The 24,623-nt window shown below is 38.7% G+C and overlaps 1 protein-coding gene across 1 annotated transcript; it reads left to right on the top strand.

The window, feature by feature from the left end:
• The first annotated feature begins 1,015 nt into the window (after positions 1-1,015).
• LOC103479472 (integrin beta-1-like) lies at positions 1,016-24,387 on the top strand. Its single transcript, XM_008433902.3, has 16 exons — positions 1,016-1,300; positions 11,154-11,220; positions 12,203-12,288; positions 14,576-14,789; positions 14,908-15,078; positions 16,170-16,408; positions 17,821-17,976; positions 18,133-18,228; positions 18,307-18,396; positions 18,738-18,878; positions 18,957-19,159; positions 19,661-19,899; positions 21,182-21,404; positions 21,523-21,755; positions 22,200-22,366; positions 23,569-24,387. The coding sequence occupies exons 2-16, from the start codon at positions 11,154-11,156 to the stop codon at positions 23,632-23,634; spliced, it is 2,391 nt and encodes a 796-aa protein (XP_008432124.2). The 5' UTR covers positions 1,016-1,300; the 3' UTR covers positions 23,635-24,387.
• Positions 24,388-24,623: the final 236 nt, after the last annotated feature.

The raw sequence follows: 24,623 nt of genomic DNA, 5'->3' as shown, positions 1-24,623 counted from the left end.
AAGAAGTGATGTAAATAATGTGGCGGCTGGAAACAAGTTATAACAATTTTCTACTGTGTTTTATATTTATAATTCAACACTTTTCTTTTGATTATTAAACGGCTAATAAAAGATACTAAGGATGACACTTTTATTAAAGTTTTTTTTACTTCATTTCATGTAGAAAAGTATTTTGCTTTGGAAAATGCACAGTTAGGATAGTTTAAAAAATAAAAGTGGTGATTGTACCATAATAAAGTGGATTTATGTAGTTATAGTGAGATTTATGGGACTACACATACACATTTCAGATTGTATTTGTAGTTTGACTTAACTCTGTTAAGGACAATATAAGCAATATTTGGAATATCTAACAGGCTAGATTATCATTATTAATTATCCTCAAGACAACAGTTTTCTCCTTTTTTTGTGAAAATACTCCATAAACATATCTGAACCCTGGTGTAAGAGAACAGACAAGATTTTACTGAAATCTTGTCATAATCAAATAGTGTAAATGATTCAGTTCAAAAATATGTTTTTGCTTCTTATTTCATGTTGAGGGGGAAAAACAGCAACTCTGATAACAGGAAGGAAGTTGTGTTTTTTCAACTTATAAAAGGAAATTAAATGTAACTTGTTAAATATTATTATCCACAAAATTTTTATTTACTTAAAAAATAATAAAAAGAAAATATTTGAATAAAGTTGGCCAAAAATAATGACTGTATCTGCAATTATAGAATCACTCAGGCACCTAAGGATTGCTACTTTTCAACTTCCTCTTATTGATTTTGTATTTTATTCATCAATGCATTATTCAAGGTAACATTTACTGTGTTAATGTGTAGTGCTGTTGTAAATTCTCCAGTATTTGCAGGATAAATGTGAAGATTTAAAGCTGAGTTTTCTGCGCATGCTCATGAAAACAGTTTTCCCCACATCCGAGGTGAGCAAGGGTTCATTCTCTGCTGGTGTGTTTGTTCTTTTTAACGCCGCTTGCCGCTGTACTTCCGGTGTGGGCGGGGTTAGATTCAGAATAAGGGGTTTGTTGAAGTGAGGCAATAGAAAAAGCCCCACCAGTGTTATACTGGGACTAACAACGTGTCCCAACCAGATTTTGGGTCTTCATTTATAACGAATGAAAAGAGTTTAGTTGCTCCTGTGTTTTTTACCCCAAAATCGTTTACCCCCACGGTGCTCAAACAAAGCGAACCCAGATAACAGTTTTAGCTAGTTTTTTCCGTTAAAAAAGGGACACTTTCTGGACCTAATGTTGCTCTGATCCAACAACAAACACCCCGTCAAGCAACGACTTAAGGTGAGTAATGTTTTTTAATTAAAATTTATCCAGCTCTGCCAGCGACTTCAAACAAACAAACAAACAATATGAGCGTCAAGAAAGAAAGAAAAGGCGGAGAAAGTAAAGAATATTTGTCTTCAGGCGCAAAACTTCTGGGTGTGGATCAACGACAAGCTAGTTAGCGGTCGAAAAGTGGCTGGTTGTTTTCAACACACATCAAACAAAGCGGGGTTTAAACGGCTTTTTATGTTTAAAGCTGAGTAAAGGCTGGGAATTAACCCGAATATGGGCTTTGTAGGGAAAGTAGGCCAGAAGTAGCCGCTTCGTGCGGCCGAACAGGGCAGTCCTCTGGTGGCCGAGACGAAATGAAGACAAAAGACAAAGTTATCGAGCTCTTCTTGGGTCTATTCTGTTGGTTAATTAATATCTAAAACATTCTGATTACACCTGAATGACATATGATGTTGTTTTTCTCATTTTGGTATCATTTTACAACGATTTTAATTCTTATTTTTAAGGATGCAACTTTACTCAGTTGTGTTTAAAATGTTGCAAATTTCATCTTAAGAGTTCTGCATACTAAAAAAGCGTAGACCTTTTATAAACTCAAGAGGTTTGAGAAGTGATAATCTCTTGAGATATGACGTTTTGCCCAGGGCGCCACATTCATGGGGGGGTTTACCCAGGTCCAAACAGAACCGTCTTCAGAAATGTTTTAATCTACACGAAAAACACAGAAAATGGACCAAAATGCTGGTTTTTTTACTGCTCCAAACCTTTTGGTGGCGCTAAACATGAAATATTCAACATGTGCCAATTTGCACTGTAATGCAGCAACAAAAGAAAAATGACGAACGACAAAGTAGAGTTTTTTTTGTGTTTTTTTTTGCAGAACTTAAGTTTATATCTACAGGGCTGTAACCCTCAGTTTTTGTTGTCATTATGTATGGTGCCTTTGGGTCATAGGTCATTGTTACGCTTAATTCCTTTGCGTTTTGTTGTCCACATTTATAATTGAGGGCAAAATTTTCACTATGAAACCTGATTTTTGTTGTTGGGCAAAATGTTTTAAAACATTCTTGTTTCTGTTTGAACTAAAGGTTTTCCGTTTTAGTTTGTTTTAGTTTTTTTTTGGTTGTGACATTTTGCCTAATTTGATTGGTTTTAATTAGTTGTTTTCTAGTTTTTATTAGTTATTATTGGTTAAATGTTTAGTTTTTATTGTAGTAGCAGTTTTAGTTCTGTCATACCTTGGTTAATGTTTAGGTGCAGAATTCAAAAAGGTATTGTATTGTGAATACGTCGATTGGTTAATGAAAACTCAACAGAAAACTGACTCTGGTGAGGCTTTTTTTTAATCTTGCTCGTGTAAGATAAAGGTAGTTATTTATGTAAAAGCAGACGTTGCAGTCTTGTAATTTTCCTAATTTTATCTTAGATTATATTTGTAGTTTCACTTCATTAAAGCTGCAATAAATACTTTTTTATATAGTTGTTCAAACTCTATTTTTTGACAGTATTTTATGAGACAGAAAATCCGTGAAAATATTAAGCTCTTCTTCATGTGTTTGCTAATTGCTGCTGGCTAGTCTGGAGGAGCAGAAAGGGGGAGGAGCTGTGTCCTTGAAGGTGGGGCTATGTCCACCCAGGCGTTTTGCACATCTGAATGGTTGCCATGGAGATTAAATTATTTTTCCAACATGCATGAAAGAATCAAGGCATAGTGGCTCTTGTTGAGCCTTGCCCAGAGCTGCGATAAAACGTGGAGCTCAGGTATGTTAACAGGACAGGTCCGGTCTTGTCTCTCGTTGTCTTCCTGGAAAGGATTCATAGCCGGAGGCTGTTTTTTTCTCTCTGGAGGATTAATGAGAAATCTGATCCCTGCAGAGCATAAATCTGCTAATCTGTGAAAGTGCGTATCTTGGCTCAGCAGTGACAACTTGCTCTTCTTTGGTTCGGATCAGGGCTGCTAATTGCAGACATGAGGAAGGGCTGCAGACTACTGAGTCACTTCCCTTAGCGACGGTATTGTGAGGTGTAAACAGGGAGCGCCATCCGGAGCAGGTTACAGGGTCCTTCTACGTTACTCAACGCCGAACCTTCACCCCGGATCCGTCACCCATGAGTCACTACCGACTCAAATTAAACTACAGCAACCATCTGACTGTTTGTGTCGGCTTCTCTGAGGAAGATTACAAGTAAAATGTCTTCCTGAACCAACAAGTCCCGTTCTTTTCTCATTATTTATTCAGTAAATTTGTCCTTTCTTGTGATCTCAGTTTGTTTAGAAAGTCGAGGGAGAGATTTTTCTTGGTTCTGGTTGCAGTTTCTGTGACGTAGCGCTGGAATGCATTCCCTCATCCCTCTAATTACAGCTGGGAGTTTAGGATTTTCTTCCTATGATGGGCGCGAAGTTCAGTGAGAAATTCTCCGTTTCTTCTTCTCAAGTCGACTTCTAATTTAATCTCTGAGGTGTCCTAGCTACAATACGGATGATTATATTACCACAGCCCTGTAATCTAATGTCTTTGAGGTTATTTTCTGTGGGATTCGGTATTTCCAGTGACTAAAAATCTAAAATGTTGGAAGAAAATCCAACTTTGTAAGATGTACAAAGTGGAAAAAGCACCACTTATGATTTAAGGAAATTTCTGTTACATGTTTAAAGCTACATTATGTAATGTTTTATGATTAAAGTTTTTTTTTTTTTTTTTACATATTTGTTAAAACTATCTGTCGCGACAGAATAAAATAAGACTGATAAAATAAAAAACAAAAGTTCTAGTTCTAAGCTTGTGGCTTGTTTACAGTTGCCATAGCAACTGCCTACCAAGATGGCTGTCGATTACAAAGTTTACGGAAGTGTGACGTCACATGAGAACTACGTATTGGGACTTATCGTGACAATAAATCACGGTAAATGATGCGATAAACGCCGGACCCTTACGGCTGTGAGGCTGAGCACTGAGTCTTGATCGATTCTCTGTTTGTTACTTCAGTTTTCTTGAAAATAACCATTTTAGTTTGAACGTCTTCTCTAAATGATCTCCACAGCTTTTGCCTGACGAAGGTGGAAGGTGGTGTTTATATCTGTCACAGCTCTTCTGTATTCAGTGAGATGCGAAGGGAAATTCCTGGTCCTTCAGCTTCCAACAGGCTGGAGTTTGATCCAGTGAAGGAAATGGACAAAGGGTCAAGTTGGGGCGTTTATGTAACTAAAGGACCAGAAACAAACTCTCGGTCAGAGACATGTTTGGCCCGATTGGACGACCATGAGGGGCAAACCAAATGGAAGGGCGTCCATGTTTTATTAAGACAAAGACGTGATCCGGGATGCAATATGAACTTAAATTATCAGTAATCCGCCAGTATGTCGCAGGGCAACACAGAGACACACAGGACAAACAACCACACACACACACACACACACTCACCTAGGGGCGATTTGGAGAGACCAATTAACCTGACAGTCATGTTTTTGGACTGTGGGAGGAAACCGGAGTACACGGAGAAAACCCACGCACGCACAGGGAGAACATGCAAACTCCATACAGAAAGACCCCAAGCCGGGAATCGAACCCAGTACTCAAGTATCTAAGAGAAAGAAAATAGACATTCATTTCAAAGGAAGTACAAACTTAAAAACCAGCCTTACCTTGTAGAGTGTTGTTCACTGCGGTCTGGTAGCTCTGAGGTATGGAGTTCACCAGTCAGGCAGGTCAAGCTGAAGGTTTTCAGTGTTTATCGCTAACAGTGATTAAACGATAACCAATTCCACTGGCAGATTATTTTACTTAACATGTTTACTGTGTTATAAGTGGAATAATCTACAAGTGGAACAAGTAAGTTTTCATTAAAATTAAGGAATCATTTACCTAATATAAGCTTCTATATGTTGCTGAAAAGTTTAGAAGTTAGTTTTGACTTAAGTTACTGTAAGTAGGGGTGCACCAATTGCAGTTTTCTGGCCAATTGCCGATCACCGATCTTTTAAAAGACCTACCTTACAGATTCCGATTTTGACCGATACCAGTTTTTTGTCTGAAAAGTTGCTTAATCAGGAAAGTTGCTGAACTGGCAACATTGGTGTGACTGTTGTTAACTGTAAATGTTCAGACATGACCTGGTGTGTCAGTCAAACTTCTCTCACAGGAGAAAAGAAAAGCACATGGGTTGATTTTTAGACCTGTGCCGAGGTTGATGAGGTTGATAAGATCGGCTTCACATGTAAAAATTGGACGATCACAGATCTCCCAAAATGAAGGAAATCGGCACCGATAAACCGGTGCACCCCTAAAGATATTTACACTAGAAACTAGACCAATATTACTTGGTTACATTTGGTGTTTTTGCAGTGCACAATTAAAAAATGTAGCAAATCCACAATATTTTTTATTTCTACAGACATTTATGTAATTAGGAACAAGACAAAGTATTTTTATTTAAACGTTTAAAAAAATATATATATATATTTCTAAAACGGCAACTGTGTCAGATGCTGCTTATAGTTTAGATCAACAATGATTTGCAGATTCCTTTTCTACAAAAAATGGACTTTATTAATATATAATCTATTTAATATATATTCAAAGACATATAAACAACAAAAGTCTTAAGAAATGAATGTGGCTCTTTACTGCTCTCAGTTGGACATTTTTGGCACTATTGGTGCAAAGAGTGTGGTGTACTTTTAAAGTCATGCATGTGAAGTTGTTGGAAGGAGAAGTTGCATTAAAGGGCCAGCGTAGCTTATCGTGTCGGTGCGTTAAAGTGACCTGCAGCGGTGTGGAAGTGGTTTTAGGTGCAGTTCTGTTTTCATGAGAACAGATGCCATCGGTAATACCATGTGGTTAACCTTTGATCCTCAGAGCGCGGCAACCGCAGCAAGCTGTTGCCTCTGTTTATGTTTTCTCTTGCAGGATGCATGCATGTGCAAAGGTTAACGCTTCACATGTGAGTACGCTGTTTCTGCGTCTCTTGGTGTCAGAGTGGACTCTTCTACACATCTCAGGTTGTTTGTTTGGTTCGAAGACTTTTAGCAGGAAGTAGTTTCTGCAGGTGCCCTTCAGTTCTGGTCACATTTACCATAAACCCAACCATATGGGGAAGACGTTGTTAGAGCTTGAACTTTGACCCTTCAGTCTCCACCTGCACGCCTTCAACTTTTGGTGCAACAAGTCAAAGAAAGGTCAGGAAATCTACTGAGCTAATCCAGCTCTTTCATTCAGTAAAAACACACTGGCTACACATCAGACCACTAAATGAAAACACTTTGTTTCTATTCACTCCAAGCTGCATGTTAACTAAAGGAAGGGTGCTCAAAGTGGGGCTCGTGGGCCAGTTTTAGACTGCTGGACTTATTCTTTACGGCCCCCCCGACCAAAACTACACCTTTTAGCAACCAGCAAACATATTAGGTGTTATCTTTCTTTCTGGCTTCCTGTTTGTTGTCATGGTAACAAGGACCACATCCACTCACTGACTTGTACTAAAGTAAACCTTGGTGCAGACAAAATTGCTTCTAATCGCTGTGTTAAAACTTGGCTAAGTACAGCAGGTGTTTTCAGATTAAGAGTGAATTGGATCCTGTTTTTTATTGCTGAGGGAAAAAAAATGAAATATTTGAAACAACATTCTTTGGATCAAGAAAAAAACATTTTGATTAAATAAACCCTCAATACCACGAGATGTTCTGAAGAAACTAAAGGTTTTACACCAGCTTGAGTCAGTTTAGTCCTGGCTTGTGTCTAAATAAACAAACTGCTAATAATACAACAGAGAGGTTGATCATGTACGGAAATATTTAGTATTTTGTGCAAATTTTTAAATATATTTTACTTCATCTGCTTGATGTTTAAATGCATGAAGATCTTTTCTTTTAAATTTTTTGGTTCTTTACTTGTTTTTGTCTTCGTTTTTCTGTTTCTTCCCTTCTTTCTTTTTTTGGTAGTCTTTTTTATTTTATCTTTTTTCTGTCTTTTTGTCTTTCTTTTTTTGTTTTGTTTCTATCTTGTGTTTTATCTGTCTTTTTCTTTTGTATTTTCCTTTTTTTCGTCCTATTTTTCTTCTTCCTTTCCCACTTTCTGTATTTTTTTCTTTCTTTCTGTATTTTTTTCTTGCTTTCTTTTTTCCTCGCAATATTAATATTGGTGATTGACATTTGATCACATTTTCTTATTGGTTTGTCTCCTATCATCACTGATTGAAATAAGTGGAATTGCATTTCTACATATTTGAATTTGAATTTAACTTATTAAATGTTTCTATATTGCATTTCTGGTTTCTTTTCAGATTCTTAAAGTTTTTCCAAAGTCTTGGGTAACATTTGGTTTCAGTTCCATTTTTTTAACGACTAGCAGTGAGATTACCAAACTTTCTGAGCCAAAAATCAAGTTTATTTTATCACCACAAGCCAACTTCCTCTTCATAACTAAAAAGGTTTTGTTTTCTCACTTAAATTGGCTCCAAAGGAGAATTTAAATTGTTTTCATTGCATTTTATTATGAATCTTTCTCCTATATTTACACCTGGTGTGTCTCCAGCTGAGATGTGTGACTCTGTCGCCTCTGACTGTAATTAAAGGCTGTGATGACGAGCAGTGTGTCTGTCTGACCGTGCAAACTCATAATTATTATACTTTATTCATGTTTCTCTAAATATTAGATATGATATTTACCCTGAGTTTCATTTTATTAATCCAGGGATGCAGAATAGATTATACATTTTACTCTCTTTTAATGTTTTTCAGTGGTTTTCCTTAAATCTTTTTTTTACCAAAAGTGTTTATCAGCATCAGCTCCATTTGTACTGTTAATGGGGCCACACAAAATCCTTCCAAGGGCGCAAATGGCCCACGGGCCACACTTTGGACAATCCTGTATTTACAGTAAATCTTAAAAAAACAAATCTCATTGCAGAAAAATTAATGATCAATTATTGAGCTTTTTCTTCAATAGTAGAGCTAAATACTCAACCAGCCAGAGTCTAGAATCTGCTAATCTATACTTGCAGATTCTTTTTTTAAATTTAGAAAATCAGATGATCAGATCAGTTGTAATTTGCAGATTGATTTGCAAATTACAACCGTCTGATAATTGCTATAATTGCCCAGAATAGGCAGGTCAAATGTCAAATAAAACTTAACATCTGTATTAGATGGAAAAAAACCTCCATTTGTCAAAAGAAATTTATCGTAAATTACAGAAATATGCAGATCATTTGGTTTCTGTTCCTGATTTTATTCTCGCCAAAGTATTTTTCTAATTGGTTTTATTCTGCTGGACTCTTTGGGTCGATGGTTCCCCTCCAGTTCTGAATGCCTCCAGTCAGTCAGTCATCGCTCTGCAATCTGCAGCCCAGCGTCGATTCAAATCCCAGGGCAGCAAACAAAGCCGGTCTGTGGGAAAGCTGGGGTGGAGCGTTAATGGTGTAGAAATTCTCCACAGCTGGGGTTGGTTTGAATTTAATTATGCTTTTTGTTGCATATGTTGCACACTGAAACAATGCCTCCATTGTCACAGTTTAGCTTTGATTTTTGTATTTTCTCTTCGTCACATTTTTAAACTGCAAATGTCATCACTTTTGCAGCTTTTGTCTTTTAATTGTATTCAGGTTTGCAGCTCGTATTTGTTTATCATGGTGAGAAAAAAGTCAAGAGATTAGCATTTTTTTTTTTTTTTTGCCTCATAGCGTTAGTTTTGATACCTAACCAACCGGCACTTTCTGGAGGAATTTAAAAGCTCTCTGGTGGGTTGAATCACTTTATGCAGTTCGTCACAATGAACTAGTACTCTTACTTTTATTTTTTTCTATTTTTGAGATTGATCCATTGACTCAGCTTTGCTCAGTAACCAACAGCCTGAGTCGAATCAGCTGTTAAAAACAGAACATTTCCTGCACGGTAAATAAACACACGGTTCCTCTACCTATTACCAGGAAAAGCTGCCATATAAACATCTGATCGGTCTCATAAGCTCTCCTTGCTGCAGTCTGAAACTTGCATCCATAAAGAGCCGTGGCTGTTTCTTCACGGTTTCTCATGAAAGCTGCTGCTGCACATCTGCTGCAGTCGTTGCACGTCTGCTGCTCGACTCGGTTGGACAGCGTGTCCTGGGGCTGCGCTCCTCCTCCGTCTGTGTTTTCCTCTGTTGGTGCTTGTTTGGACGATAATTTGCCACAGCAGTGATGAGTCTGTACCTGATCCCCGCACCCACAGCAGAACACGTCAACATTTCTGAGTTCACTGCTGTAGGTTTGTTAAATTAAGTCCCTGAAAGCCGCCTACAAACTTTGATTGTTTACAGCTGAATGAAAAGGCAGATGACTTTCTTCATCAGCTTTCAGCCACTATTCAGTTAAATGTAACACCTTTGTTGCCAGTGACCGGACAGAGTCTGTTTTTGGATCCAGGTGTCAGACTTTCCTTTAATTTACCAAGCTGAGGTGTGAAAACGAGCAGCTGTAGGGATTATTCTACGCAGGAACAAGCAGATAACAACAAAAACAACGGCGTTATACCTACATAACAATATGGAACTTTTATAAAGTTGTTTTTTTACATATTTAGGCCTTTTGCAATAAGCAATAAATGAACTACGATTAATTGCATGATAAATTACAACAAGCTCAATAATATCCATTTGCATGGTTTATTGTTTTTCTCTTTTCTCTCTTTCCACCAAGAACTGGATAATACAAGTCTTCAGTTTTGAATAACAATTTTGTTTACAGAGATTTTATTACAGACTCAAGTAATGTTTTTGATGGTCAGTTGGAGTTATGAATTATGGACGCACCGATTTGAAAATTTGACCCAACATCAACATCCGATATTAAAATAGTTTTTATGGCTGATAACCAACATTTACAGACGTAATCTCTTCAGGTAAACTCCCCACAGTTCGCCCCTCCCTGAAACAGAAACGAAGGCATGGAAATAACCATCACTTGTTCATATCAGCCCAGATTTAATTATCGGACCGATATACCTTCTGTATTCATTAAATGTCTCTGAGCCGAGTCTGTTTGCTGTTACTTCCTGTTACTTCCTGTTACTTCCTGTGTCACCGCTGAGCTGCGTCATATTTTACATCCAGATCCCACTAATCATAATATAAATTAAATGCCTCTGATCTGGTTTGTTAACCAAAACAACACAATTCAGGCAGGAAACAAAAATAAATTCAGCTGCATTAACATAAAGAATAATGTTTTATCAGTTTATCTGTAAGAGAAAAAAAACTTCTTGCCATAATAAATGATTTAAAGGAGCATGTTGTCCTTAAAACGGTCACGTTTTACAGGCACATTAGAAACTGTTTTATTTATTTGTTGTCTTTATAGGTATTACAGTCTAATAGCTGCTTAATTAAACTAGAGCACAGTAATAAAGTCTCCTAGAAGTCGCTCTGTTTGGAGTTTCTGGTTTTTATTCCTTTACTTCCATTTATTTGTGTTCCAGTCAGTTTTGATGCCGATTACCTTCTTGTCGTTTTGTTTTGTGCTGCTGTTCTTTTATTTAAATGTTTTGTAGTTTATATAATTCAAGCAGCTCGTGCAGTTTGAAGGGTTACGCTTTGTTTCTGGTGTTTGCACACACACAGATGGTGTGATCACAGCTTGCAGGCCTGCGCCACTTAACTGTGATGTTTGTGTAGCAATTCGTTCACAGGGTCACAGAAAATCTGCACCCACAACAAATCCAGAAACTAATACTGTTAATTTTAGGCATTAATCTGAATAAAACATGTATGTTTCACCACAAATCCCACTTGGATGTCATTAAAATGAGATACTTCTTCGGAATGCATGTTGCTCAGATGTAGATCTGCTTGTTTTTACTCATTTATATTGACCTTTTTCTCTCTCGCAGATGAATCTCCAGTTGCTTTTTATAGCGGTTTTATCAGCGGTCATCGGAGGCAGCTCAGCTCAAATAGGTAAGAAGCACAAATCACCAGCTGGTAAATATTAACCGGTTCATTGACCCGTTCTCAGGATATTTATTTATTTACAACCAAATTACATTTTTTTCAAAAGCTTCAACCATCAACACGCATTTAATGATGCAGTCACAGAAAAGACTTTAGCTGCTCAACCGAAGCAAGTTTGGTAGAATGGACTCGCTCACTCTTTGGTTGCCTAGCAACTCGCTCACTCTTCGGTTGCCTAGCAACGCCTTGCTGAGTAACTGGCGCAGCAGCAGTTTAAGGTTTCCCCACTGCTCCTCATAACTGCTTAAAAATAAACAACGGCATAGAGTGTCTTGATGAAGCGGGAACACCACCGGTTTGACAGTGTGTCAGATATTTAAAGCAGAAAAACTAATCAATAGTTATTGATATCGACTGATATGAAACGGTTATATTGTGATAAGTTTTTCAGCCATATCGTGCAGCCCTAGTTTTTTATGAAAATGCCTAATTTTTTCTTCACCTTTCAATAAAAATACAATAAATGCATTAAAGCTTGTGGCTTTGTTTTATTAAAATGTGAAATGGCTGTCGGGAGGTTTTGCATTTTCAATAACGGTTTAATAATTTGGGTAACGGTTTTTGGCTCCGGTCCTCGAGGGATGGCATCCTGCCAGTTTTAGGTGAGTTTTCATTGCAACACAGCTGATTTAAATGATCCGACTACTTCAACAGAAAATAATATTCTGCTAACGAACCATTTGACTCTGGGGTGTTAAACTAGGGAAAAGAACTGAAAACGATAAAGATTTCTGCTATTGTTTTCTCTCCAGCGTTACCTCATCAGTTGGTCCGCTGCCTGAAACATTTCCCATCATGACTCACTTTTCTGAGCTGGGATGGGGTTTCTTCTTCTTCTTCTTCTCTGTCAGGCAGCAGCTGGTTCGAATCAGTGAGCTAATGGAAAATGTCTTGTTCGCTGTGGCTCAGAGCAACTTCTCTCTTTCAGATGGCAGCATATGCATCAAGGCGAACGCGCAGTCATGTGGGGAATGCATCCAAGTCTCTGAAAAGTGTGGATGGTGCACGGATGAAGTGAGTTTTGTAAAACCTGAAGAAAACGCATTCATGAAATATCTTTGTTGGCTTCTTAGATGCTTTTTAAGAGGCGTCATTGCGTGTGTTAATTAGATTTTTAAAAGAAATAACAAAAACGCCCATTTAAGACAAGTTCAAATGTCAAGCTAAAATAGAAGAGGTACAGAACAGATTTGTTTTATTGTTGAAATTTAACATTTATTTGGTCACAATCATTTTAATTAGCTGTAGAAACAACAATATCAGATGCAGTTAGGGCTGAAACGATTGATCGGTTATTGAAACAACCTTCAACTAAGTTAATAATCAATTAATCATTAACTGGAGTATAGATACTTTAAAAAGTCAACTTGCTCAAAGAACAGTACACTCAAATCTTCAATTAAAGCTAAGATTTACAAAATGTCGCATTTAGGATAAATACCCAGAACTTTTGCTATCAAAATAATTAATCTAATCGATTAATCCAAAAATTAGTCAATAGATCAGCCCTACACTTTATTAATGTTAAGTTGAGCAGAAAGTTAAAATCTTGGTGATATAATAAGTATCTTTGCTACAAATGATGAACTCTAAAGAAAGTGGTCAAAGGAAAAACCTGGAGAATATGGCCATTTTTAATCTGATTAATCATCAGAATATTTGATTAATATTTGACTAATCGTCAGAATAGTTGATTGTCAGAATAATTGATTAATTGTCAGAATATTTGATTGTCAGAATAATTGATTAATCGTCAGAATATTTGATTGTCAGAATAATTGATTAATCGTCATAATAATTGATTAATTGTCAGATTTTTTGACTAATTGCCAGAATAATTGATTAATTGTCAGAATATTTGATTAATCGTCAGAATAATTGATCGTCAGATTTTTTGACTAATTGCCAGAATATTTGATTAATTGCCAGAATATTTGACTAATCGTCAGAATAGTTGATTAATCATCAGATTTTTTTGACTAATTGCCAGAATAATTGATTAATCGTCAGAATAACTGTCTGCTGTAGCCCTAATTATTTTTCAGTTGTTATGAATCACAGTGAGCCCACTGACCTTGGCTCTGACTCAGTTTCCGGTTAAAATCCGACATCATGTTCTTAGGAACTAAACTGCACAATCTTTTGGGGTATTGCAGTTTGGTACTTGCAGCAGCGCGTCATCAGCTCTTCATTGTCTTCATGGCACTTGTGTTTATCCAACCAGCATTTTATCTTAGCGGCCCGGATTGATCAGCGTTAACCTGCATGTCGGGGCACACTACGTGTTTAAACTGGTTTTTAACATTTGTGACGTCTGTTGGATCTTGTTTTGCCTTCACCAGAAGTGAGATTGGATTTCCACCTCATGAAATTCACCTCAACTTGTTAGGTCTTCTGTTGTTTTTACTAAAATGTTTATTCATCTAAAGCGGCTGCCAATTTATGTAAAGAAACCCAACCAGAAGAATACACATTTAGGCTATTTTTACTGTCTTTTGTTGATGTAATTCTATGCTTTTTGTACAGAAGGAAGAGCAAAAGATCTTGACTATAATTACTGAAAGAATGAAGTCAAAGCACGTTTTATTTTTGTTTGTTGTCTCATGTTCTTCCTCTGAGTGTTAGGCTTGTGGCATCCATTACGCACCATTCTGCAGTTTCTTCCTGTTCCTCTTTAGTCCAGACGCTTCACAACAGTTCATATAAAACAGATGAACTTTAGCTACCTGGTTTGTACTCCAAATGTTTTTTTATTTATTCAAATTCAGTTTATTTATATGTCCCAATTCTCAACAGCTGATGTTAGGTTTATTCCCTTTGTGGGCAAGCATGTGGTGATGGTGGATGGTTGATTGCATCAGTTAAGTTTACAGCAATCCCTTCTCTTGAGGAACATGTGGCTACTAACCCTGACTGGCTGCACTAAGTCAGCTTTGCAGCAACTCCTTCTGTACAACAGTTTTTATTCAGCCCTTGTTTTGTGGATTTTTAGTGCAAAAAGTTACTAAAAAATGGAACAAATTGAAATTGAATTTTGTTTTTTTACTATATCACAATGTTGCCAAATGTTGCCTTTTTTGTGCGGTCAGTTTTATTGTGAAGTCGTTGAGTTTGTATACAAACGTCCATAAATTTAAGAAATGTTTCTTAGGTTGTGTTACTGCAACAGCAGGTGACTTTTTCTGCGTGTTCTGTGGAAACCGTGTTCTTGCAGAGTAGGATCTGCAGAGACAGCTTGGTTTGTGTTGCCCGATTCGTCTCTGGAATATTCCTCTAATTCCTCAAATTGGCTTTGTTGCAGAACTTTCTAACCGTTGGTTCGCCCAAATCGGCCCGCTGTGACGACCTTGAGTCCCTGAAGGAGAAAAAGTGTCAGCAAATTGAAAACCCACGTGGAAAAATCCTCATTACCCAGAACAAACCAGTCACAGCTCACAACAATGGACCTGTGAAACTGAAGCCTGAGCAGATCACCCAGATCCAGCCTCAGAAACTCACACTCAAACTCAGATCTGGTAAAGATTTTCTCCCGTTTCCATAATGAAATCCAGAAATGTGTGAACGTTGTTGGGGTTTTGAGGTGGGAGGAACCGATTTTCTGTGCTCTCAGCTGCTGCCGTTTTTGTGTTTTAGGTGAACCGCAAACCTTTAGTCTGAAATTTAAGCGTGCGGAGGATTACCCCATAGACCTGTACTACCTTATGGACCTCTCCTTCTCCATGAGAGACGACTTGGAAAATGTTAAGAAACTTGGCACTGACCTCATGAATGAAATGAAGAAAATCACCTCAGACTTCAAAATCGGTGAGTGGAAAAACATTCGAGGTTCCTCTGCCGAGAAAACGTATCAAATCTGTTCTGAGAAGGGAGGCAACAACTAATTAATGATTTATTGGATTAAAATCGGTTACAATCAATTAATAACGTCTGGTTAGATCAGCGGTTTGAAATGTTTAAAATTCAAAGAACAGATTTTGCCCAAAGTTCAGCTAAACAAAACTCAATTAGAGCCACAGATGTTACATAAGACTACTTGTAATTTTTAAATATTTATAGTTGGTCATTTATTTGTGCTGCACCACCACTTTTCTATTTTTAGGTTTTGAAAAAACCTAAAAATTACAAAGTTTTCTATCGAATAAGAAGATCTAAAAACTTAACTAATTCTAGTAAATCTTATTCTTTTCCTGGAAAAGCAACAAGAAAATAGAAAAACTGCTCAATACTGCCATCGTTTATTATATCTATATTTATAAACTGAAGCAAGCGCTGGTGCTCATCCTTAAGCGGAGCCAGTTGATGCAGAAATAATCATGGCGGAGGCATCCCAGAACAGCAAAGCAAAATGGGCCAAACAGAACCCAGTGTGGGATGTAAAATGCACTTTATGTGGTTCTGTTTAGAAATATAAACACCTGGAAAACCCCTTGAGTTATTACCTTAATAAAGCTCATTGGAACACGCCATTTTAAGTTTATTCAGTCAGTAATTAATACAGCGAACACAAAAAACTGTTGAAATACCATGATGTGCTGAGGCCGGCCATGATATCAAATTTAGCTGGACAATAAATTGTCAGTAATTATTGCGATAAATATCGTTTTGAGACGAAAAATGTATTAATAATTAATCATATAAAATATGTAAATATAATCCCAAAGGGAAGTTAAATCTAAGTAGTATCATATAAGTAGTCCTGTGGTTTTCTTTCCACCGGTATCTTCAGCTTTTTTTAAGTGACCCCAGACTTGAGCCACATTTCCATTATTATTATTTTTACACCAAATCCTTTACGTACCTTGCTAATCACTAGGGGGCGTTTGAGACAGACAGTTATAGCTCAATAAATCAGAAACTCTTGCTTACGTAATCATCGTTTCTTAAACTCCCTTTAGGTTTTGGTTCGTTTGTGGAGAAGACGGTCATGCCTTACATCAGCACCACCCCGGCCAGGCTGCTGAACCCCTGCACAGGCAGCGAGAACTGCACCAGCCCCTTCAGCTACAAGAACGTCCTGAAGCTGACCGAAGACGGAGAGGAGTTCAACCGGCTCGTCAGCCAGCAGCAGATCTCCGGCAACCTGGACTCCCCGGAGGGCGGCTTCGACGCCATCATGCAGGTGGCCGTGTGCCAGGTGAGCGGCTCACTGGAACGGCCGGGCGATGCAGATAAAATCTGTTAATGCAACTTTGATTAAAAGTGTCATTGTTTACTGAATAATCCAAAGTTGACACTTTTAATGCAGATTTTAGTGCAACGTTGCTTTATAGTGTCGTTATTTGCCAAATAATGAAAAGTTGACGCATTTAATAAAATTTTTACAGCAGCTTTTCTTCAAAGTCTGATCATTTACCGTATTTTCCGCACTATAAGGCGCACCTAAAAACCTTCAATTTCCTTAAAAGCTGACAGTGCACCTTATAATCCAGTGTGCCTTATATATGGACCAATATTGAGCCACAACAGGTCTAGCAACTACGGTAAGCAGCCGCAGACTTCATTTTTGCCCATAGAAGAAGAAGCGCTCGGTGCATGCTGGGATAGTTGTCAGAACCTGGTTTGTTAATAAAGTTTGACTGACCTATCTACCTACCGACCGTCGAGAATCAGGTCTTTTAGCGCCACGTTCTCCACGAACATGCTGTGTGCGAACGGAGAAGGGTGACCATCGTCCGGCCCAGTCGCGGAAGGCTCTCCTCACCGACCGGAGTCGGACTGTTTTGTTGACATTTTTATGTCAACAAAGTGGCTTTAGACATTCATCCTTTAGTGCAGCTCCATCTAGTGGATGCATAACGTAACTCCAGCCTCTACTGTAGCGTCTATAGGCCTTATAATGCGGTGCGCCTTATATATGAAAAAAGTTTTAAAATAGGCCATTCATTGAAGGTGTGCCTTATAGTGTGGAAAATACGGCATTGAATAATCCAAAGTTGAGATTTTTAATGCAACTGCATTAGGAATGACATTATTTACCAAATGACACTTCATGACCACAGTCCTAAAAATGTTCTGAGGACTCCTTCATGTTTATGACAGTGTTGCGTGTTATCATTTTCTTCGACTTTCTTTTCTAAAAAAAAACAAACAATTTTTACAAATGACAGAAAACATTTTCAAAATGTGGCTTTTATTTCAGTCATTCTTTCTGTGAGTTATAAGTTGGTGTATTAAGGCCAGGCTATGATCATTTTAGTTTATTTACAAGAATATAGTCATAGTGACTTAAAATCAGTGAAATGTCTCTACTTGGTGGACTACTACTCTGCAAGTAGGCCTTTTTTTTGGCTTTATTAAGACTGTATGTTTATATTATTTTGACTTGGTCATATGACCTCATTCTTGTAGAACCATAACTGTTCTTATGACTTTATGTTGAATTCAAAGTCTAAATAAAAAGAAGCTGTGAAACGTGCTTGTCAAACAAGATGGCCGCCCCGGGTGCTGACATCACTCTGAACTACGGAAACCCAACAAACTAAATTTGATCAATGACACTGATTTATCGTCACGGTAACCAGAGGAGTTTCTTCGTTCTGAACCCAGGATCAGATCGGCTGGAGGAACGTCACCCGTCTGCTCGTGTTCTCCACCGACGCTGGCTTCCACTTCGCTGGAGACGGGAAGCTGGGCGGGATCGTCCTGCCCAACGACGGGAAGTGTCACCTGGAGAACAACATGTACACCATGAGCCACTACTACGTAAGTGGGTTCCTTAAAATCCCTCTCCTCTCCTCTCCTCTCCTCTCCTCTCCTCTCCTCTCCTCTCCTCTCCTCTCCTCTCCTCTCCTCTCCTCTCCTCTCCTCTCCTCTCCTCTCCTCTCCTCTCCTCTCTGAATATTGACGTCCGTGTTGCAGGACTATCCCTCCATCGCTCACCTGGTTCAGAAACTAAGCGAAAACAACATCCAGACCATCTTTGCTGTGACTGAGGAGTTCCAGTCGGTTTACAAGGTGAGCTATCAGCCGTTTTACTTTGACTAGGACCCGTTTATCAGACCTGCCTCCTCTGATCCTTCCTCCCTCTTACAGGAACTCAAAAACCTCATTCCTAAGTCGGCTGTTGGGACGCTGTCCGCCGACTCCAACAACGTGATGAAGCTCATCATTGATGCCTACAACGTAAGAACTGATGCTCACAAGCAGGGTTATGACGGGCTCCGGGTTTTACATTATAGTTTTGCTTCTTTGTGACTTTTTGTCTAATTTAAGTTAGTTTAAATTAGTCTGTAGAGTGTTTTTAGTAGTTATTGTTTAGTTTTAGTTTAGTTTTTTATTTGTTATAGTAGTGGTTTTAGTTTTTCCATACTTTGGTTAATTTTTAGAGTATTTTATCGTGATTATTTTATTTCCTTTATTTATTTCAAGCAGGTTTTTTAAAGACGAGAGAAAACATGTGATACCAACCATTAAATACAGGAAAGATGAATTTATTTTCTTCTAAATTCCTCCTCTTTTGGCAGTCTCTGTCCTCTGAGGTTGTTCTGGAAAACCCGAAGCGGCCAGCGGGAGCTTCCATTTCCTACAAGTCCATCTGCAAGGACAACGTGGTCAATTCAGGAGAGAACGGGAATAAGTGCGTCAACATCTCCATCGGGGACGAGGTAACGCTGAAAGCCCTGGAATATCCTGGAATATCCTGGAATCTGTGTCAACTTTAATGCTTTCCTCTGGTTATCCAGGTGCATTTCAACATTACTGTAGAAAGCCAGAAGTGTCCACCTGATGGGAAATCAGAGGTGTTCACGATCAAACCTCAGGGCTTCAGGGAGGAGGTGACCGTGGTTCTGGATTACATCTGCGACTGCGACTGTGCGGCGAAAGGAGAGCCCAACAGTCAGCGGTGCTCTGACGGCAGCGGCAGCTACGAATGCGGATCCTGCAAGTGAGACGTTCTCCACCTCCTTTCATCCGCAGAACATTTCAAAACAACAACCTGGGCGACGTGTTATGCAAAGTTCACCATTTGCATGTTTTTTGTGCTTTCACCCGAGGGAAGTCGGCCCCCCGACCTTCTTCAAATCTACCAAATCAAGCTCATTTTAATTCACCATGAGATTAATTGATTGTTACGAATGGCTTCGTTGATGACTTGCTTCGAGAAACCACTTGCTGCATTCTTGTTGGTTGTGCAGGAGGCTCCTTTTATACTTTTCAAAGATGTAAATTTGTATAATTGCTCATCTGTTTGCAGCCGTTTTCACATGGGAGTGTAAACGTTGAGATGGGGGGCGTGGCCAGCAGCAGCTCATTTGGATTTAAAGTGACGGAGGCCCTAAAACATTTCAGAATAGTCAGAACTGAGCAGACCTTATCTCATTGTTTAAGAATTAATTTATGCCAAATATTTAATTAAGTACCGATTTAACTTCACGTTGTGTTTCAGGTGCAACGACGGACGCATCGGGCAGACGTGCGAGTGCAGCAAGGACGACGTCCGGACCGAGGATCTGGACGCCAACTGCAGAAAGGACAACGGCACGGACATCTGCAGCAACAACGGCGACTGCGTCTGCGGTACCTGCGAGTGCAGAAAGCGGGAAAATCCTGCAGAGGCGTACAGCGGCCAATTCTGCGAATGTGACAACTTCAACTGCGACCGCTCCGGCAACAAGCTCTGCGGAGGTCAGGAAGAAATGATTTACCTGCATCATTTAAGAACTGCTGTTTGCATTTCATCAGGCTGCCTTTGCCTGATTTAATGGGGACAAGAGGAACAAAAGCAAACACTTTTGTCATAGCAGTCGCTAAAAAAGTCAATCTGATAGATTATATATTTTACTTCATGTATTTTTCTAAGCTTTATCGTTTTTTAGTAACATTCAAGGTACATGGCAGCTAGAGGTAGAAAAATGAGTGGAAGCCAAAAGAAATTAATCTGTTTATGAATCACACAATCCAGCAAAGCGAAGGCCATTTGCTGAAATGAAGCAGTAATGAAGCCAAATGGATATTTGGCACTTTAGATGGAAAAACTCCTTTTGTCTGTAAATATCTTCTACTCAGAGTTGGCAGTTTTAGCTTCAGGAAAAAGGAAAAAGAATCTATTAGTGGTGGCGTAATAGGGACTTTATGGATATTAAAAAAGGAGTAAATTTATCAACGTTTGAATTTCTGAGTTTTGGCAGAAATTTACTCCTTTTTTTTTCTGTCTGCAATGGCCCTAACACACAGTCGTATTTATTAACGTTAACATCTTTATTAATGGATTAATAATTTAAAAAATAACCAACAGCTTTTCATGTGTTGATGTTAGAAGTAATTTTAACTGTAAAGGCAATTTTTGCTCCAAATAATGAAGCATTATTGCGTTTTAGTCAATAAAATGTTTATTTTCTTATTTTAAAAAGGAATTGAATTATTTGATTATTTGCATGTTTTATTGTATTTTTAATATAATATAATAGTTTACTTTTTAAATAAATACAAAAATATATACACTGTGGCAAATTCTTGTCTGACTAATAGAATATTTGATTAATTGTTAGCTCTTGTATCCGATTGATTGTTGGAATAATTGATTAATCGTTAGCTCTTTTATCCAATTAGTCATTAGAATAATTGATTAATCGTTAGCCCTTTTATCCGATTAATCATTAGAATAATTGATTAATCGTCTGCTATACCCCTTAGAAATCCTTCCAACACCTTTACACTAGAGAGAGATGTAGAACATCAACCATTATTTTTGCTAAAGCAGATTCTCATTGCTGACATTCAGACATGTAATCATGAACAAATAGAATAAATGACCCATTTAGACTTTAGCACATTATGGATTTGTTTAAAGCCTTTTCAGGTAACAGTAGATTTGTTGACATGCGCTGCCTGGACTCAGTCGTGTGTTTCCAGCAGAATAATCCGTCGTTTACTTTGCACTGATTCGGCTGCTGCTGTCCGTGTCCAGGTCACGGTCGCTGCGAGTGCAGAAAGTGCATCTGCGACGCCAACTTCACCGGCAGCGCCTGCGACTGCTCCATGGACACCTCCACCTGCGTCGCCAGCAACGGCCAGATCTGCAACGGACGCGGCGTGTGCGAATGCGGCGGCTGCACATGCACCGACTCCAAATTTCAGGGGCCGACCTGCGAGGCCTGCCCCACCTGTCCAGGTGTCTGCACGGAGCACAAGTGAGTCGGAACGCTTGAGAAATTTAGCCCAGATTTTCTGTTAGTCTGTCATTTTTTTTTTAGTGTTGCACTTTTTTTTGGATATTGGTGAGTCTGATCCGCCTGCGTCTCTCCTTAGGGACTGCGTCGAGTGTCTGACCTTCCAGACCGGAGTGAAGAAGGACGTGTGTAAGGATGAGTGTAAGAACATCCACCTGATCCCGGTCAAGGACCAGGGCCAGCTGCCGCAGCCCAACGACCAGTCCTTCCCCCGGGTCATCTGCAAGGAGCGCGACGAGAACGACTGCTCCTTCTACTTCTCCTTCGCCGTCAGGAACAACACCAACGAGGTCTACGTGGTGGACAAGCCCGGTAGGTCGGTCCGGCTAGGTCTGGGTGGGTCCGGCTGGGTCTGGGTGCGTCCGGCTGGATCCGGGTGGGTCCGGCTGGGTGCGTCCGGGTGGGTCCAGCTGTTCTGACCATTTCTCATTCACCCATCTATCCATCCATCCATCCAACCCGTCTCCCATCCATCCATCCATCCAACCCGTCTCCCATCCATCCATCCATCCATCCATCCATCCATCCCCCTTCCTTTCATCCGTCTCCCTTCCATCTATCCATCCATCCATCTGTCTCCCTTCCATCCATCCATCCGTTATCCATCCATCCATCCATCCATCCATCCATCCATCCGTCTCCCTTCCTTTCATCTGTCTCCCTTCCATCTATCCATCCATCTGTTATCCATCCATCCATTTCCCATCCATCCATCCATCCATCCATCCCTGAGTGTGTTGGTGTTTTCCGCCTCAGAGTGCCCGTCCAGCCCTGACATCATCCCCATCGTGGCGGGCGTGGTCGCCGGCATCGTGATGATCGGCTTGGCGCTGCTGCTCATCTGGAAGCTGCTCATGATCATCCACGACCGCAGGGAGTTCGCCAAGTTTGAGAAGGAGAAGATGAACGCCATCTGGGACACGGTCAGTCGCTTCAACCCTCAGCAGGAGTTAAACCTTCACTGTAGCCGTTAGCTTAATGCTGCTAACTAATCTTTAGTAATGCTACGTCAGTTTATTAGCGACACTAATCTGGATGTATTTGTTGTTTTGTGAGGTCAGAGAATGAAACAACTTGAATCTTACACAAACTTAGTGTAGAGTGCCACTAATGTAGAGAAAAGGGATGGATGGAGGTAATTAAAGGAGATTCCTGGAGTAAAAACTGCCAGCTGCTGATGCACATGACTTGAGACTGGGGTGGAAGTTCAGCTTCAAAACGACCTGAAGCAGCTTTTACAACCAGGCTGAGATCAAAGCATCATAATGTTAGATACTCCAGCCAAAGTCTAAATACTTTTTTTAAAATATCTTATTAAATTTTTTTATTTTTCTGTCTTTTTCTATGTGATCTTTAACCATTTATTTTTTGTATTTTTAACTTTTTTTTTTTCCTTTTTCTGAATATTTCTTACTTTATATTTGTGGTTTTTTTGTTTTTTTTTACCTTTTTATTTTTGGATTTTTTAACAGTTTTAACTTGTTATATTTGTTTTTGTTTTCCTTTCTTTCTTTCTTTCTTTTACCTATTTTTCCTTATGTTTTTTTCTTTTTTTAGTTTATTTTTGTGGAGACTTTTGTACTTTTTAGTTGCATATATATATATTTTCCATTTGTATGTTTTTTACTTTCTTTTTGTGTATTTTTTAGATTTTTATTTTACTATATTTTATTTTTTACTTATTCAATTTTTTTTTTACTGTTTTTGTGTGCATTTTAACTTTATATTTTTTGTTGTTTTTACCTTTTTTGTGGCTAAATCTTATTGCTGGACTTGGAAAAACATTTTTACTCTCCATCCATTCTGATTGAGCTTTAACTATTTCACTGTCTAGATGTGGAAAAACAGTCACAGCTGACATTTCCTTACTAAGCCTTATATTGTTAAACCTGTTAAAAGTGTCTGCTCAGGATTTAGTTGTGCTCTAAATACTCTGTTGGTAAATCTGAATGAAAACAGTAGAAACAAGGAGGTGGATGAGAACATTTGGAGCTTTTCTTTCTCTTCTGTGAGGAGGGAGTGCCTCCGTCTTCTCCTTCTCATGCTGCCACCTAGTGGAAGGGACTTGCAAGCAAAAGAAAATAAACTTTTTCTTCTGCTCTTTTTTTGTTTGTTTTGTTTTCAGGGTGAGAATCCGATCTACAAAAGCGCCGTAACAACCGTGGTGAACCCAAAGTACGAGGGGAAATGATGTCGCTTCTTTCTCCTTTGTGACGACACTGTACATGGAGAGGAAAACGGGCCGAGGCGAGTGGAGCGGGGCTTTTATACAACGTTTGCTGTTTGTCGTCGTATGAAATGATAGAGACGCATCCTGCCACTCTCTGTTTTTGCTAACTTGTTTTTATTTCCTTTGCTTTATTTTGGATTTTTGGGAGATTGTTGTTTTTTATAACTGGACTTTCCGTTCATCGGGTTCGCTCTGTTCAGCAGGAGGTAATCAGGAATCGATGTCTTTAAAACCGATGAGCCATCGGACCAAAGGTCTTTGGGTCTCTGAGGAGCCGTTTTAAATCCTCCTTGCTTGAATTGAAATGTGTACAGTGTGTTTTGGGTTCTGTAAAGCCATATATCTGCAGCTGAACAATCATTCAGAATCGGTTTTCTCTTCTCTGCGGCTGAAAGGACGTCGGTTTACAGCAGCTTTACTCTTTCAGGACTCATTTTGCTTAATTTAAAGCCAACTCAGGTCCTTCATCTGTAGCAGCACCAAATACACGCCTTTTTTTTTTTTTTTTTTAAAGATTACCATTTTAAATTTAAAGGATTTTTTTTTTACTTGTCTCAATCAAATGTTAAATCTGCAGAAAACTGGAGTTTTGATGAAAACAATTTTTTCTGTTCTGACAGAAAACTGACGCCATTTTTTTTAAGTGCCTTCTTTTACACATAAGGGCAAAGCAGTTTTCTCAAATTATTTATTAAATAAATCAAACCACCCCAACATGGCGTCTGGTTGTGTTCCTTACTGGGATGTAAACAAACTTTTGGTTTAGTGCTTTTTGGTACATTTCAGGTTCTTAAAGTGTGAAGGGGGGTCATGATGTTTTGACAAACTTAAACTGTTAAAATATTAATAACTGTCTCTGCATTTGATTAGTACGTCTTAAAATGAATTAATGTTGAAAATTTTTTCAGTTTGATGTAATTTAGCAAATTACAGATAAAAACTGGTTTGAT

This window comes from Poecilia reticulata, chromosome 17 (assembly GCF_904066995.2).
Source record: "Poecilia reticulata chromosome 17, P_reticulata-male-v2, whole genome shotgun sequence".
Taxonomy (NCBI): Eukaryota; Metazoa; Chordata; class Actinopteri; order Cyprinodontiformes; family Poeciliidae; genus Poecilia; species Poecilia reticulata.
Note: the sequence above shows the minus strand (reverse complement) of the source record. Positions and strands in the feature narration are given on the sequence as shown.

Coding starts and splice junctions, on each gene's coding strand:
- LOC103479472 (XM_008433902.3), top strand. CDS start 11,154: ATGAATCTCCAGTTGCTTTTTATAGCGGTTTTATCAGCGGTCATCGGA. Junction 17,977..18,132: donor ACACCATGAGCCACTACTAC/GTAAGTGGGTTC, acceptor TCCGTGTTGCAG/GACTATCCCTCCATCGCTCA. Junction 21,405..21,522: donor GGTGTCTGCACGGAGCACAA/GTGAGTCGGAAC, acceptor GTCTCTCCTTAG/GGACTGCGTCGAGTGTCTGA.